The following is a 17,644-nucleotide window of genomic DNA, read 5'->3' on the forward strand; positions in this document are numbered from 1 at the left end:
CTTGTTAAGAAAAGGGAATCAACAAAAAATGTTGCTGTAAAAATGATCCTAATGCAAACATTAAGAAAAGTAGTTAGTACAAATTCACACATAGGTCATAGTCTGTATACATATCTGCATCCGCAAAATAAAATCCAAGTATACTATTAAGGCAAATGAGAATATTAATGATTTTGTTATTATTAATTTATTCATTCTTTCAACAATTATTGGTAGAGTGCCTATGATACACCAAGTAGCATTCTAAGCACTCTTGGTCTTAGGAGCAGTAGTGAACAAATAGTCCTTGTTCTCATGGGGCTTCCATTTTAGTGGAGAAGAAACACACACACACAACTCTAAATTTCTGGGTATAAATGTAAAGAAGAAAAAGCAGAGCAAAGGGATAGAATGAGTTCAGGGGTTATTTCAGCTAGGTTGTCTAGGAAAAACTTCTCAAAGGAGATGAGCAGAAGCTTGAATGTGGTCTTTGAATAAATGTTTACTTTAAAATATATGAGCATTAGGTTTTTAAAATTATTGCATAACAAATTGCTCAAAACTTAGTGGCTTAACACAAAAATAACCATTTATTATCTCTCACAATTTCTGTGAGTCAGGAATTCAGGTGTGGCTTTGCTAAACAGTTCTGGCTTGGGTCTCTTAAGAGGCTGTAGTTATATGAAGACTGAACTCCGGATGGAGGACCTCCTTCCCAGGTGGCTCCTGGATGTGACTGGCAGGTTGCTGCTGGTTGTTGCTTGGAGGACTTAGTTCCTCTCCACAAGGGTTTTTCTACAAGGTTGCTTGAGTATCTTCATACCACAGAGGCTGGTTCATCCTAGAGTGAATGTTTCAAGAGACAAGGCAGAAACTGTAATGCCTTTTATGACCTAGCCTCTGAAGTCACACACTGTCACTTTTGTACTGTTGTACTGGTCACAGAGGTTAGCCCTTATTCTTTTTTTTGGTTAGCCTTTATTCAGTGTGGGAAGGGACTATACAAGGCCATAAAGAACAGGAAATAGGATCTTTGGGAACCATCTAGAAGGGTAGTTATACCAATCCAAACCATAGTTTTCCTTCATATGATTTCAAGCAATTTACACAGGAAAAAAAACTCACTAATGAACAGTAAATTCTACATTTTTTTTATATTGGTTCAATTTCATTTCCAGTCCTTATCCACATGCATAACCTGTGTACATTAACACTTATAGAAGACTCCACCCAACAATAGCAGAATATACATTCTTTTCATAGTGCACTCAGAACATTTAGTAAAGTGTATTTACTAAGGTAGTCCATATTCCAGATCGTAAAACAAGTCTCAATAAAGATAAAAGGATTCAAGTCATACAAGATATTTCCAGGTATTATATCTGACCACAGTGGAATTAAACTAGAAATCAATAACAGAAACATCTCTGGAAAATCCCCCAATATATGGAAACTGAATAATACACTCTATATAACCCATGGGTCAAAGAAGAATTCCAAAGGAAAAATTAGACAATATTTTCTATTTCATTTATAAACTTAAATGTTTATAAAAGTACAAAATCACAGTTTTGAAAATGTGAGTTCTCTTTGTGAGAAGATTTTTAACTAAAAATTCAATTCCTTTATAAATATACAAGTATTTAGGTCATCTGTTTATTCTTGAGTGAAACTTGTTAGTTCGGGTTTCAAGGAATTTTTCCATTTTACCTAATTTATTAAATGAGTAAAGTTGTCTTATTATTCCCTTAGTGTCTTTTTAATATATGTGGAATCTGTAGTGATAGCATATCTCTCATTTCTGATATTGGTAATTTGCCTCTTCTCTCTTTTTGTTCTGAGCTGTCTGGCTAGAGATTTATTGACTTTATTAATCTTCTCTTAGAACTACCTTTTATGTTATTTTATTTTATCTCATTTTATTTATTTACTGGCCACACCGAGGGGCTTGTGGGATCTTATTTCCCTGACTAGGGATCGAACCCAGGCCCTCGGCAGTGAGAGCGAGGAGTCCTAACCACTGGACTGTCAGGGAATTCCCATAGAACTACCTTTTAGATTCACTGACTTTCTCTATAGTTTGTTTTCTATTTCATTGATCTCTGCTCTTGATCTTTATTATTTCCTTTCTTCTGTTTGTTTCAGGATTTATTTGCTTTTCTTTTTCTAGTTTCTTAAGGTGCAAGCTGAAGTCATTGTTTTGAGAACTTTCTTTTTCTCTAATATTTAGTGCTATTAATTTTCTCTAAGTATGCATCAGAAGCATCCCACAAATGTTCTGCTTTCATCTTTGGTTAGTTAAAAGTATTTTTTGGGAAAAAAAAAGTATTTGGGGGACTTCCCTGGTGGTCCAGTGGTTAAGACTCTGTGCTTCTACTGCTGAGGTCCCAAGTTTGATCTCTGGTCGGGGAACTAGTATCCCACAAGCTGTGCAGTATGCCAATATATATATATATATATATATATATATATATATATATATATATATATATAGTAATATTCCTTTTGAGTTCATGAGTTCATTTTTTTAAATTAATTAATTTATTATTTATTTTTGGTTGCATTGGGTCTTCGTTGCTGCACATGGGCTTTCTCTAGTTGCGGCAAGCAAGGGCTGCTCTTCATTGCGGTGCATGGGCTTAATTGCGGTGCGCGGACTTCTCTTTGTGGTACACAGCCTTCTCATTGTGGTGGCTTCTCTTGTGGCGGAGCACAGGCTCTAGGCACTTGGGCTTCAGTAGTTGCGGCACGAGGGCTCAGTAGTCCTGGCTTGTGGGCTCTAGAGTGCAGGCTTAGTAGCTGTGGCGCACAGGCTTAGCTGCTCAGCAGCATGTGGGATCTTCCCGGACCAGGGATCAAACCCATGTCCCCTGCATAGGCAGGCAGATTCTTAACCACTGTGCCACCAGGGAAGTACCAATGAGTTCATTTTTGATCTGTGAGTTATACAGAAGTGTTGTTATTCAGTTTCCATATATTGGGGACTTATCCAGAGATGTTTCTGATATTGATTTCTAGTTTAATTCCACTGTGGTCAGATATACCTTGTCTGTGCTATAAACAAAGAAAAACAAAAGAGCATTTTTGCTCACCACCCAATTCTACAGGGATTAACCTGCTGCAGACACTCACAGACAGTGCAGTCCATGCTTCAGACAGAGGAAATGACAATATCAGGATGCTCTGCGCTTTTGACAAGGAGGACCCTTAGATGTATATCTCAGGAAGAATTTTAATGAACTCAGATTCTTGCATCTTCCCACACATAGGAAAGCACTAAAATCATATAGATATCATGAGATATCTATTCTTTGTGACTAGCAGTAATCTTTTACCAAGATGTATACTTGAGTGCCAAAAATATCACATATAAACTGGCTTCTCTCCCACCTCTTCGGAGCAGTATACTCAGAGCTACTGAGTAGCTGTCTGCTGGGCTATAGTCCTCAGTAAGACCCTGAATAAAACTCACAACTCTGACTCACTTTGCTGTACAGCAGAAACTAACACAACATTGTAAATCAACTATACCCCAATAAAAGTTAATTTTAAAAAATTTCTTTCAGGGACCTCCCTGGTGGTCCAGGGGTTAAGAATCCCCCTTCCAATGCAGGGAACGTGGGTTCGATCTCTGGTCAGGGAACTAGGATCCCACATGCCGTGGGGCAACTAAGCTCAAGAGCTCTAGAGAGCAGCAACTGGAGAGCCCTCATGAAGCAACGAAAGATCCTGCATGCCACAGCAAAGATGCCGTGTGCTGCAACTAAGACCCGACACAGCCAAATAAATAAATATTCAAAAAAATTCTTTCAGTTGACTTGAATCCTTTTAGCTTTATTGAGTCTTGTTTTACAATCTGGAATATGGGCTACCTTGGTAAATATACCTTAGTAAATATTCTGGATGCACTTTCAAAAGAATGTGTACTCTGCTATTGTTGGATGGAGTGTTCTATAAATGCTAATTATGTCAAATTGGCTGGTTGAATTGTTCAAGTCTTCTATACCTTTAGTGATTTTCTGTCTACTTGTTCTGCCAGTTACTGAGTATCGGTATTGAAATCTTTGACTATACTTGTGGATTTGTCTATTTCTCATTTTATTATTTCCATCAGTTTTACTTCTCATATTTTAAAAATCTGTTATTATTTATAAATGTTTAGGATCATTATGTCCTCCTGAAGAATTGACCACATTGTCATACAGAGTGACTTTCTTTGGCCCTGGTAATATTCTTTCTTCTGAAATCTACTGGTCTGATATTAATATAGTCTCTCTAGTTTTCCTTTTATTAGTGTTAGTGTACCTATGTGTGTGTTTATATTTAAGGTGCATTTCTGGTTGGCAGCGTGTCTTGCTCTTTTATCCAATCCAATAATCCCTAACTTTTCATTGGAGTGCTTAGATCATTTATATATAATGCGATTACAGACATGATTAGGTTTAAATCTGTCATGTTGATATTTATTGTCTGTTTGTCCCATTTGAGTTTGTTTCCTTTTCCTCTTTTACTTTTTTTTTTTTTTGAATTCCATTTATTTCCTTTGTTGGATTATTAGCTATAGTGCTTCCTTTTGTTATTTTATTGGTTTATAGGGTTCATAGTATATTTAATCATTCCCTGTTAGGACTTTCCCCAAGAGAAATGAAAGCATATATCCACACAAAGACTTATACATGAATGTTCATAGCAGCTTTATTTGTAATAGCCAAAACCTGGAAACAGTCTAAATGGCCATCAACACATGAATGGATAAACAAATTTGGTATATCCATACAGTGGAATACTACTATCAATAAAAAGGAATGAACTGTTGACAGCCACAAGAACAAGAATGATTCCCAAAATAATTATGCTGAGAGAAAGAAGGCAGACCAAAAAAGTACATACTATATAATTCTATTTATATAAATTTAAAAAATGCAAACTATTCCATAGTTAAATAAACTATATTTGTAGTTGTCTGGGGATTGGTGGGGGATAGGGTGAGAAAAGAGGAATGGGTGGGAAGGATTCCAAAAGGGCACATGGACGCTTTGTGGGGCAAGGTTTAATTATCTCGCTTGTGGTGATGATTTCATGAGTGTATACATACGTCAAAATCCATCAGATTATACACTTTAAATATGTGCAGATTATTGTAGGTCAAGTGCATCTCATAAAGTTTTAAAAAGAAAATTGAAGGGAATTTCCTGGCGGTCCAGTGGTTAGGACTAGGCACTTTCACTGCCATGGCCAGGGTTCAATCCCTCTTTGAGGATCTGCAAGCCACAAGGCAAGAAAGAAAAAAAGAGAGGGAGAGAAGGAAAGAAAGAAAGAAAGAAAGAAAGAAAGAAAGAAAGAGAAAGGAAGGAAGGAAGGAAGAAGGAAAGGAAGAAAGAAGGAAAGGAAGAAGGAAGGAAGGAAAGAAAGAAAGAAAAGAAAATTGGAAAGTAAGGAAATAAAAAGTATAATTTATAATCTTACCACCCAAATATGGTAACTATTAGCAACTTGGTCACTATCAGACTCTATAGACACATTTTCAGATACCCAAGTGGTATCTGAAAATTTTCACAAACTGTAGTATTCCATTATGTTAAAAATAGTTTGACATTTCTCCCATTGCTAGCGTCAGTTTATATTTGCCAAGGTAGTAGTTGCTATTATTGTTATAATTATACTGAAATGAATACTTTTATTACCCAGTCATCCAAACAACAGATCTTGAAACCTTCCTAGGTATACCTCTCTTACCACCAAAATCAAGCGATCACTAAATTCTGTCATTTCTACCTTCTCAGTATCTCTCATATCTGTCACCTCCTTTCCACTCTCATCTTTAATGTGTTAAGTTAGTATAATTGTGTTAGGCTTGCATAAATTACAAACAAGAACACAAAAATCATACAACAGGGACTCTACTGTAAGGGGATGTGTTCCCTCTGGCCTTGCAGAGAGTGATGGGGATGAGTAGCTGTATCAAGGCTCTGAGGATCAAGGTCCCCAGGAGTGACCCTCATTTTTCTTCTGAAAAATTGAAATAATATCTCTCATTCTTTTATCTTAATGTTAAAGATATTAAACCAGTAAATCTAGTAAAATGTGAAAAAAATTTTCTTGGACATTTAAATGTTGATTACAAGCTGATCAATTAATTAAATAACTATATTTTATATATCTGAGTATTAATCACACACACATATATATTTGCATGGGCTCAACAACTCTTTCTCAGCCAAATACACCTCCCTTGAAAGGCTTTACCAAACTCTCCCTGCAATTGTCTACTCTAAGCTCTCTAGTGACTTAAGCTTGCACCACTTAAGACACGTCTATAAGTATTTATTAATTAATAGCCTATGAATCCTCAGAGGACAAGGACAGGTACTTAATACTAGCTGTTAAATTTTATGTGAATGAGTGTTTTCTCCTTTGTCCACATACTCACTGATTCCCCTCAAGGCAGCTAATTAGTTAGGGATGATTTTCTTTGTGCAAGTATCTAGTTGTATTGGCTTATATGTTTAGTGATACTATGGATTTGCCTAGTACAGAACCAATCTTTTTAGAGGACCCTCAGGACTTCTTAAGGAAGGGAATTGTTTTATCAAGTGTATACCACAATGTCCATGTAAAAATGTTACCCAATAGTTCCATGGTTTTTCATTCTTGATTTTGTCCAGAATTTTGGGGAGAGTAAGATCCAGTGCTGGGGATTTATCAACGGGGTTTAATAGCATTTATTATCTGTAACTCAAGTGGCTTGTAGCATATGGCAACTTGTACTATGTCTTATTTAATTTTAAATTAACATAGTATTCGTTAATCATAGCAGGTTGAACCCAGGTGTATACTACTGCAAACTCACAATATGTCACATTCAAGTAATAAAAAAAAAAATAATAAAAATAAACCCACTGAAACAGCACAAACAGGAGAGGAGTACACAGGGGCGCAGTTTCTTACATAAACTTAGCACCACTCTGTCTTCGAGCCCTCCCTGCACCTTGGCTGACAAGTGTATGGTACCATCAAGTTTGGAGCCTTTGCAAAGTTCTGTGGCATAAATTGGTTTGCTTCCTGTTGACTTTCCATCACTGTAGACCAACAATTTGGCCTTGTTTTGTTGTTTAAGTTGGCATTCAGGATTCTATCAACTTTCCAGCTTCCAAAAGAGTTGCAATTTCTCATGTTTCATCTCCTCTCTTTTTCTCTTTGCCTTATGGGTTTATGATCTTTGTTTCTTTTCTACCATTTTAGTTAGGTGTCGGGAGGAATGGTAATAAACATGGGTTCGATTTGCTATGTTTCAATGAAAGTCTTCTTTCCATTGTTCTCAATGTTTTTGTGTGTGTCTCCCCAACAGATAGTGAACTCCAAGGAAATCACTGTTGAAGTGTTATTTATACATTGTGGTACAGTACCTTCCAAACAAAAGTTATACTACTGTTTGTGTTTATTACTGATTACCTTGAATAGCACGCACAAGTGTCTTTGGGGGTACACAAAAGACTTTTCAAGGACATTGGCAATTTCCAGGTCCTCAACTTCCATCTGTAACCTCTCCTAAAATTCATCTGAGAATGTCTGCAACCCAGGTATTGTACTGGCTTTCCTTTCTCTCTTCCTCTCTCACACTGCCTTTCTCCCTCTTTCACACACACCACCACCACCACCACCACCACCCCTACATCTTTTTATTTATTTATTTATGGCTGCCTTGGGTTTTCGCTGCTGTGCGCAGGCTTTTTCCACTTGCGGAGAGCAGGGGCTACTCTTCGTTGTGGTGTGAGGGCTTCTCATTGAAGTGGTTTCTCTTGTTGCGGAGCACAGGCTCTAGATGCGTGGGCTTCAGTAGTTGTGGTACGTGGGCTCAGTAGCTGTGGCATGTGGGCTCAGTAGTTGTGGCTCGCAGGCTCTAGAGTGTGGGCTCAGAAGTTGTGGTGCACGGGCTTAGTTGCTCCACGGCACGTGGGAATCTTCCCAGACCAGGGATCAAACCAGTGTCCCCTGCACTGGTATGCGGATTCTTAACCACTGCGCCACCAGGCAAGTCCCCACACCTAAATCTTTTTATGGAACAATTTTCCTAGGATGTATAAACCCACAGGACAGTATATAAAAATACAATTTGAAATATTACTTTGGGCCAATTTCTTTCAATTAAGGCACCATAACCCAAGGTCTGAATATGGATATATATTTGGCCTATGTCTCAATTTAGATATACTGTAGAGTGGGGAATGGGAGGAAGTAATGACAAAATTTTTTTTTTTTGACTGCACAATGCAGCATGTGGGATTTTAGTTCCCCAACCAGGGATCGAAACCTCGTCCTCTGTCCTCTGCATTGGAACCACGGAGTCTTAACCACTGGACCACCAGGGAAGTCTCTAATGGCAATTTTTAATTAAAGACTTAGTCTCTTCCACCTGTTGTCAAAGAACTTTGCTGCTGAGGAAGAGTCCTGTGAAAGTAAAAAAAGCTAAGCTGAGAAATGTTGAATTAACTAATTTTTTCCTGCTAATGGCAGGTCTCCATGTCTTAACTACCTACCTTAGAACACTATTATACAAAATGTATAAGAAACCTACTAAGCACCCAGATCATGGATTCTAAACACCATTCTCCAATTAAAAATCAGGGCAGGCCTCTTGGAGAAGTGGTTGCTTCCAAATATGGGGCAAGGAGTCCACAAGATGAACCCGGAACGTCTTGTGGTCCCACAAAGTAAGGAAGTCCTAACAAAAAGATAAGGATTTGTTGAAAGAATGAAGGAGCCTACCTGAAGGAACTCTTCTAATAGCCAAAGGTGGAAGAATTTGAGCAATAAAGCAACACTATTATTGAATTTTAACCCACAGAACAAAATAAACATCCAGGAGTCCACAGTACCATTGATTAAATGAATGGGGGAGAAGAGGCAACTCTTCCTTAAGAGTATAATTCCAATTAGTGTAGAAGAGGGAAATGGAAAATCACCATTTGCAAAACATCACAGTAATAATTGTTCTAGACAAGACCCACTAAAAGTAGTGGCTGACTGTAAGGACAAACAATTTGCAAAGTCTCAAAGTATCTCCTCCAAGATATATATCAACTAAAAGGGGAAAGACAGTAACTTTGCAATGGAGAAACCTGATGAAACCACCTTCACTAAGTAATCAAGGTCAACATCACCAATAATAAATGACTTATCGATATTGGGAATTCTTCATTTCTGTGATATTCTTCCAAAAAGCATAACATCAGTTCAATCATGAGAAAACACTAGGCAAACCCAAATTGAGGGACATTAGACAAAATAACTGATCAATACTCTTCAAAAGTGACAAGGGCATGAAAGACAAGGAAAGACTAAGGAACTTAGCCTCAGACTTAGAAGTAACTAAATGTACTTTCTGGGTAATATAATGGAACAGAAATAGAACATTACTGGGAAAGCTGATGAAATATGAGTAAGGCTTTTGATTTAATTAACAGTAGTTTATCAAATATTAATTTCTTGGTTCTGATTATTGTACTATGGTTATATAAGATACTAACATTAGGGGAAGCTAGGTGAGGTGTACAGGGAAATTGTAATATTTTTACAAATTTTCTGTAAATCTACAGTCAGTTCAAAATAGCAAGTTAGGGCTTCCCTGGTGGCGCAGTGGTTGAGGGTCGGCCTGCCAATGCAGGGGACACGGGTTCGTGCCCGGGTCTGGGAGGATCCCACATGCCGCAGAGCGGCTAGGCCTGTGAGCCATGGCCGCTGAGCCTGTGCGTCCGGAGCCTGTGCTCCGCAACGGGAGAGGCCACAACAGTGAGAGGCCCGCGTACCGCAAAAAAAAAAAAAAAAAAAAAGCAAGTTAAAAAAGTAAATAAAACCATGACTATAAAGTACACCTTCTCTGTACTTTTTTCCATTTCCAGTGCTAACTTGGCCTAATGCCATATTTTGATCCCAAGACAAATTTACTATATTATATAGTCATACTAACAAATGTTTGTGGAGTGAAAACCTATGATCTAATTATGTCTCCTTTTGATATGTTTGTGGTTGTGGTTGAGAAATAATACATTTATTACATTTGCCAGGGATTCAACATCCAGAGTTCTGCTTTTAGGCAGGATGGGGAGAAACTCTTTGGAAGTTACTCTCCACTTTGCCATTGATTCTTCTTTTTTGAGTAAACTGTGTGACTAGAATAAAGCTCCTGTCCTCTGTACTTTCCCAGGTATACATTTTAACATCTGTAATAGTAAAAATAATTAGAATTTAAATGCTCTTACCATGTAAATGGATAAGAAGTGGCATTAAGTAAAACAGCAAAGAGAGAAAAGCAGCTTATTAAGCTCGTCAGCACAAACTGAGCTTTATTTAACTGCAAGTGATGTAACCTATGTACACATTTGTTTCCCTTCCAAGTTTAACTGCTAAAATTGTCCTCACAGAGATTACATTGTAAATTGTATTTCATTAGTAATTTATTAAATTTGCCTGTCAATTGACACATTCTGTATGGAGCCTTAAAATGATGTTTTGAGAGTTTATTTACAATCATTGAAAGCAACGGTTCTGTAAAACAGGTAATTACAGCTCTTTAAGCTCACAACATACATATATTTAAACATTTAAATAGATTTTCTTCAAAAGTAATTTTCTACTGCTTTTTCATAAAAATATAAAAAGACAACATCTGTAGTTTTAAAAATCTATATTTAACCCAAATCAAGATTTTTCTACAAATGATACCTCTTTCCAAAAAGTTTAAAAGACATCACAAAATAATGTGATGTTAAACCAAATAATTTCACCATGGCCTGGTACTTTACTTTTAAGAAATACTGTGCAATATTTCTTCTTAAACTTTCATGCTAGATTTCAACTGTGTATATGCTATGTCAACATACCAGATTAATCCAAGTCATTCATATTTATGCAGTAGACTGTCATATACGACCAGTTACCAGATGAACTGTCATACCACAATTGCAAAATGGTAAAAGGCAATCTTTATGAAAACTTAATATTTTAGTAAAAGGCAACCAACATTACTCTAATTTTCTGTAAAAATTACCTCTCTTCCTCCTACCATTTTTTTCCCCTTTGAATGGTACCTTTTATAGCATATCAATACAAAGGTGTTTATATCACTTTTACTTAAGTTAGCTTTTTAAATGACTGTTTTCTTTTCTGATACACTGAATTTATCAAAAGGCACCAAGATTAGAGTCCTATGTAGTTTCAGAATTTTGTTCCTTTTTAAGTTCCTCTAGAATAATTTTTGTCATAAAAGGGTAACTCTAAGAACCAGAAGAAAATGAATGATACAACACAGTAACTTGAAACTTGTACCATCCAAAAGGTATACATTTATTAATAGATTCCTTGAACTTTTCACTTAGGACAAGAAGTCAGAACAACTTTCTGAACATAAACATAAAAATAGAGCACATTTATTAACAGTAGGAAAACTCTAAGCTTATAGAGGTATTAAATCTTACATAATAACATACAGCCAAAAGCATTAGAAATTCACTGCCTGACAGATATTCTGATGCATTATCCTGAAAACATGTCTGATACATAGCACTAACATATAACAAAGTATGGCATTTATTTCACAGGGAGAAAAGATAGGTTTCATCACAAAAAGATTTACTAGGTTTCAGCTTTGATTAATTTTAGAGATATATTTTAAAGATAAAAAAAAACAAGATTCACCCCTAAAATAAAAAAGTCTTTATATATATAATCCATTATTAATACTCTTTATGCTCTTACAATGTAAAACATTTAGAAACTTTTGAACTCTAAAAATTTTGATCAGTTAACCTATTTGGTCTTAACACATTCTAAATTCCCTTCTGAGAATCGCATTAATGTTTTTAGTCCATCAGTCCAACATGGATGGAACAGTTCTATTTCTTTTTCTTCTTCTTTGGTGGTTCATCCTCAGAGCTAGAGCTGCTGCTGCTGCTACTGGAAGAGCTGGAATCTGAGTCTGAATCGGAGGACGAGGAAGAGCTTGTGGAAGAGGCTGAAGATGATGAACTGGAGGAGCTTTCATCAGAGTCACTGTCCTCTGAGGAGGATGAGGTAGAGGTCTCTTCACTCTCTGATGAAGAATCACTGGCTGAACTGTCACTGCTATTGCTACTGGAACTGGTTACACTCTTAGACCTATTAGACAATTATATGCATGAGAAGCTGACATTTAATAGAATATTTAAAAGCAATTTCACTTGAGTATTATGTATATATATATACTGAAGCTTTGCTAGCATGTTATCTCTAGATTTGATGTTTTGAGGATTGCCTAACTGTAATAACCCCACCATGCCCACCCTCTCCCCCCAACCACAAGGTCTTTTTTTTTTTTTTTTTTTTTTTTATGGTACGCGGGCCTCTCACTGTTGTGGCCTCTTCCTTTGCGGAGCACAGGCTCCAGACGCGCAGGCTCAGCAGCCATGGCTCATGGGCCCAGCAACTCCACGGCATGTGGGATCTTCCAGGACCAGGGTACGAACCCGTGTCCCCTGCATCAGCAGGTGGACTCTCAACCACTGCACCACCAGGGAAGCCCCACAAGGTCTTTTACTACAGCAATTTAACTCTCTTGGATGGAGTCTGAGATAAGTGTACCTACTATACTATGCTCCAGAGTGAATGATGTTAGAATAAAGTTGCAGTTTAACAACTGGGTTTATTTAAACCTCACGTACAGTGGTAAATGCTTCATAACCTTAACTACTTTATACCAGATACAGCTGGTCAATAATTTCTTACCACTCTAATAACATTTCCTAATCCAAGACAAGAGAAATTACTTACTATTTCCATGTATAAGGACTCTAGAAAGTTGGAGAAAAAGGATAAATGAAGGAAGAAACTCCAGATAGGTAAACAGAGGAACATATCAGAAAACAGGATGATATTTAATCATGGATTGCAAACAAGAGACTTCAGATCCAAATCTTTTAACTATTATTTTAAAATCACACACCCCATCCCTCCAACTAGTATTATATATTATCTATATAATACTAAAGCCACACATACCTTTTTTTCTTGGTCTTTCTTTCTACATTAGTTTCTCCAATGCTGATAAATGTGAAGGGGGGAAAAGCTCCTGTTAATACAGTGATTATAAACAGCTCAGACAAACGCTTCTGCTATCCCCAAAACTTTTTTCATTGGAGAAACACTTTGTCTTTTATAACATGTACTGAGAGTCCAGTGTTTATTGCTATAATCAAGAGGAAAGTTTCCTGTTGCAGGTGTATATGGTACATGCAGTCAACTTAACCAGCACTTAAGCAAGACAAATGTTATCAACTGTACTTTAGAAGCCAGGTTAAGTTAGTAGTTAAGATGACCAAACGCACCAATTTGATTGTTTTTTAGTTTTTTCCCAACTCATCTATTTTATTTATTCATTCTTGGCTGCACTGGGTCTCCATTGCTGTGCACAGGCCCTCTCCAGTTGCAGCGAGAAGGGGCCACTCTTCTTTGCGGTGTGCAGGCCCCTCACCATGGTGGTCTCTCCTGTTGCGGAGCATGGGCTCTAGGTGTGTGGGCCCCAGCAGCCATAGCACACAGGCCCAGTAGCTGTGGCTCATGGGCTCCAGAGTGCAGGCTCAGCAGCTGTGGCGCACAGGCCCAGCTGCTCCGCGGCATGTGGGATCCTCCCAGACCAGGGCTCAAACTCGTGCCCCCTGCATTGGCAGGCGGACTTCTAACTACTGTGGCACCAGGGAAGCCCCTCTTTTTTAGTTTTGAACTTAGATTGACATGGCTAAATTGACTATTTAGCGAACAACAGAACAAAGCAAGTAATAGCACAACAGCTGTAATTTATAATTTGGGTTTCTAGAATGGTATTATAAATGGCCATTTCATATCAAAAAAGCAACCTTTAATTTAAAAAAAATTTTCTTAATTGATTCACTTTGCTGTACACCTGAAACGAACACAACATTGTAAATCAACTATACTCCAATAAAAATAAAAAGTAAAAATAAAACAAACAAAAAAAATTAAAAACTGTTTCTTGTGACTTCCTTGGCAGTCTAGGAGTTAAGACTCTGTGCTTCCACTGCAGGGAGCCCGGGTTCGATCCCTGGTCTGGGAACTAAGATCCTGCATGCCGTGAGGAATGGTCAAAAAAATTTAAAAAACAAAAACAAACAAAATATTTCTTTTTCTGCATGTCCCCCAAACGTTCAGTTATTTACTGCTTAAGAACCAGAGACTTAATACTTCAAGACTGTGTTCCCTCACATTATTTATAAAGAACAAAGTCTGGAGATTGCTGAGTGAAATACACAAATGGCTTGCTGCTATACTGCTGCCAAACAACATGCATACTAAATCAGGCTTTCAAATTACAGATTTACTTCTATTACTATATACTGTCCTGTAAATTTAACATTTTTATATTCTGAACTTCTCTATATTTCCTAGATAACATTATATCCTTATTTCCTGGGTCCTCAAATATAAATATGTATTTATGTAAAGCTGTTTTACACGATGGAATTACTTACTGGAGAATTGTAATTTTTGCAGTAAAATAAGTGGTAGAAGTACATTTGTTAAGTCATACCACAAGAATGGAAGATCACTGAAATTCACACACTTCCATAATTTTATCATTGAACCAAAAAATCAGCACTCTTTACGTAACAGAGCCAAAACTAAAATTCATGTAGTTCTATGTATTTTTAAGACCAAGATACTTGTGTAATACAACTAGAAAAACAAAAGTAAATGTTGAAATGAAATTATTCATAACTCATATTTTATTCTTTAGGACAGAGGTCTTCAAACATTTTTTGCTTACATTCCTAAGAAAAGAAGTTTGAAAAATTATGTTTTTCCCCTCAAAGGGTATAAAGTCTGGTATATTATATATTAAATATTGATATTTTAAAAAGAAAATCGTTACATCATTTTGGTAATTGTAAATACCACAAAATTTGATATGTACCATAATTAATTAAAAAAAAATAAATGAACAAGCTTATCTTTAACAATTGGTACTTTTACACTGTCCCTTTTCCTCTTTGAACTTGAATTTTTATTCTCCTTTCCCCAAAGAATGTATCCTAATATATTTTCATGCCTGAAAATTTTAGTGATCACTTACATTTCTCTGCAATAAAAATATAGACATAACTTGATATTGTATCTTTTAATTACTTGTGATAATAAGGTTTTAAAAGTGTTTTAAAATTCTGAGTTGAATTACCATTATCATTACTACTATATAAATTGATTAAAACAATGTAAAATATATTATAAATTTTAGTAACTATTATACATAAAAAAATTTCACTGGAACTGTACCTCTTAATGACATGGATTTTTTTTTTCTAGCTTATGTATCCATGGATCTTATTGCTTGACTATGACAGGGTTCAGTATCAATTTAATTCCTATATTTAACTTTTACAGATTTAACCCTGAGAAAGCTTGTTAACCTGAACAGGTAGATGGGAACAGAAAGAGTTTTGCTGTAGCAATGTCACTCAGTTCTCTGAATTCCTCCCATGTTAGATTCCACAAGTCACATAACGATGTATCATTAAAATATACTTTTAAATTGACAACTCAATTAGATCCTCCTTCAATTTTGCTGGGGAAAAAAATTACAAAAGAACTTGCTCCCAATAATTTGGGCCTTTTACTTTCTTACAAACACCAGTATTTTGAAAAGTCTCTAGGATTTTATACATGAGCACAATATACCAAGGTAAGATTAGAGATAGGCGAGAGGTATGCCTTTCTTTTGTGAAATTAGAGAAGGGTAGGAAAGGTCTCATACAGATTTATTTTTGGAAGAAACATATATGAATATTTATAATCTAGAAACTGATTACCTGTCTATTCCTGTATAACCCTTGAAGAGCCTTCCTGTCCACAAACTGGAAGACTGCTGCCTGGAAAATCCAGATGTTTAAGACACTATTATATTGCTAACGATTCTCATGAAGGTGCTACTTCTAATATGCAGCACTAAGTAGACCTGACACCTTCCTGTTTCAGTTTCTCTGAAACACATAAGCTTACTTATTTCATGGGAATTTAAAAAGCTTTATTCAAAGGGCATAAAAGGATAAATAACAATTTTTCCTTCCTACCCAGTTCTCCTAGAAAACAACCACTATTATCAACCATTTATATCCCCCCCCCCAAAAAGCTCCATTCTTCCTTTTTTCTTCCTTTTTAACATAAATGATAGTATATTATATATACTGTTCTCTACCTTGTTTATATACTTAGTATAAGTATCTTGGGTACTTACTTTGGATATCTTTCCATATCAGTTCATATAATCTACCTCATAGTATTCTGCTGTCATTTCATTGGCAGTTGAGGCAAAAAAGCAAAGTGATTAAGAGCATGGACTCTGGAGACTGGCTAGTTGGTTTAACACTTAACTTTTCCACTTACTTGCTGTGTGACACTGAGCAAGTTACTGAATCTCTCCATGCCTCAGCTTCTTTTTTTTTTTTTTTTGCGGTACGCGGGCCTCTCACTGTTCGGGCCCCTCCCGTTGCGGAGCACAGGCTCTGAACACGCAGGCTCAGCGGCCATGGCTCACGGGCCCAGCCACTCCGCGGCATGTGGGATCTTCCGGACCGGGGCACGAACCCGTGTCCCCTGCATCGGCAGGCGGACTCTCAACCATTGTGCCACCAGGGAAGCCCCATGCCTCAGCTTCTTCATATGTAAAATGGGAATTATAATAGTACTTACCTTAACGGTATAGATGTGATGCTGAAATAAGCTAATAATTGTAAAGACCTTAGTACGGTGCCTGGCACACAGTAACACTCATTAAACATTAGCTAATATTACAATATAATCTAAATCTGGATAACCACCATAAGATATTTAGTCCCTTAATAAATTTTATAAATACAAATAAATATTCCTTTGGATACCATATGTAACCTTACCTTTGCTGTAATAATAATCTGTTTTCTTTTTCTTTTAAAGCTTTCTTTAGTTCTGCTGTTCTTGAAGGCCTATGTAGGTACTTTCTTTTTCCTGTGCATTCATAAGTCCAATGCCCAAATTCCAAGCATTTCTGACATCTTACATGTTGTTTATTTGCTTCACTGCAGAGTAAAAAATAGAATACAGGCCTTAAATTTTTGACCTGACATTTTCTGTCGTGAGAAGCATAAATAATATAAGCATAAAATGATGCTTATGTAAAGGTACAATTCAAAAATAAGCATCATTTTACACTTTAAATTATTTGTTAGATTTAATCACAAAGCAATATAGTAAGTGGTTAAGAGCATGGCCCTGGGAGTTAGACAGAACTGAGTACAAATCTTCTTTCCTCAATTCCATTCCAGTAACGGCAGACTAGGTAACTCAGACCGACTCTTCAGCTCAGAACTAGAAAAGACAGTCAAAACATTTTTAACAATATGCTCGAGGTATCAGAGAACTAACAAGAGATTAAAGAATAACCAAGCCAAGATATGGAAGAAGCTGGAAACCTAGAGTGGTCAGCCCTACGTTTAAGTCAACTCTTGTGCTGGGTTTTTTTTCCCAAGTCAGGAGGGTAAGCAAGCATCACTTATAAGGAGCAAGGGAGACAAATTATGCATTCAGAGTTGGGATTCTGAAGGGCTTTACTCTGAGAATAAAGCAACTACTTATCAAGTGCAGC

At 36.6% G+C, this 17,644-nt stretch overlaps 1 protein-coding gene across 4 annotated transcripts in view; it reads right to left on the bottom strand.

The window, feature by feature from the left end:
• Window positions 1-378: 378 nt before the first annotated feature.
• ZCCHC10 (zinc finger CCHC-type containing 10) overlaps window positions 379-17,644 on the bottom strand; it is a 31,063-nt gene continuing 13,797 nt past the window's right edge. Inside the window, exons 2-4 of one of the 4 annotated variants that reach the window (XM_081230606.1) lie at window positions 16,917-17,078; window positions 13,012-13,081; window positions 379-820 (exon numbers count right to left, since the gene is read on the bottom strand). In XM_081230606.1, the coding sequence (XP_081086732.1) occupies window positions 13,039-13,081; window positions 16,917-17,078 (205 nt within the window). In that variant the 3' untranslated portion in view covers window positions 379-820; window positions 13,012-13,038. Of the gene's footprint in view, window positions 821-10,481; window positions 12,133-13,011; window positions 13,082-16,916; window positions 17,079-17,644 lie in introns of those variants that run through there. The other 3 variants (XM_081230603.1, XM_081230605.1, XM_081230604.1) reach the window with 3 other exon arrangements.

The sequence above is a fragment of the Mesoplodon bidens genome (genome assembly GCF_964165515.1).
Source record: "Mesoplodon bidens genome assembly, chromosome: 4".
NCBI classification, from domain to species: Eukaryota; Metazoa; Chordata; class Mammalia; order Artiodactyla; family Ziphiidae; genus Mesoplodon; species Mesoplodon bidens.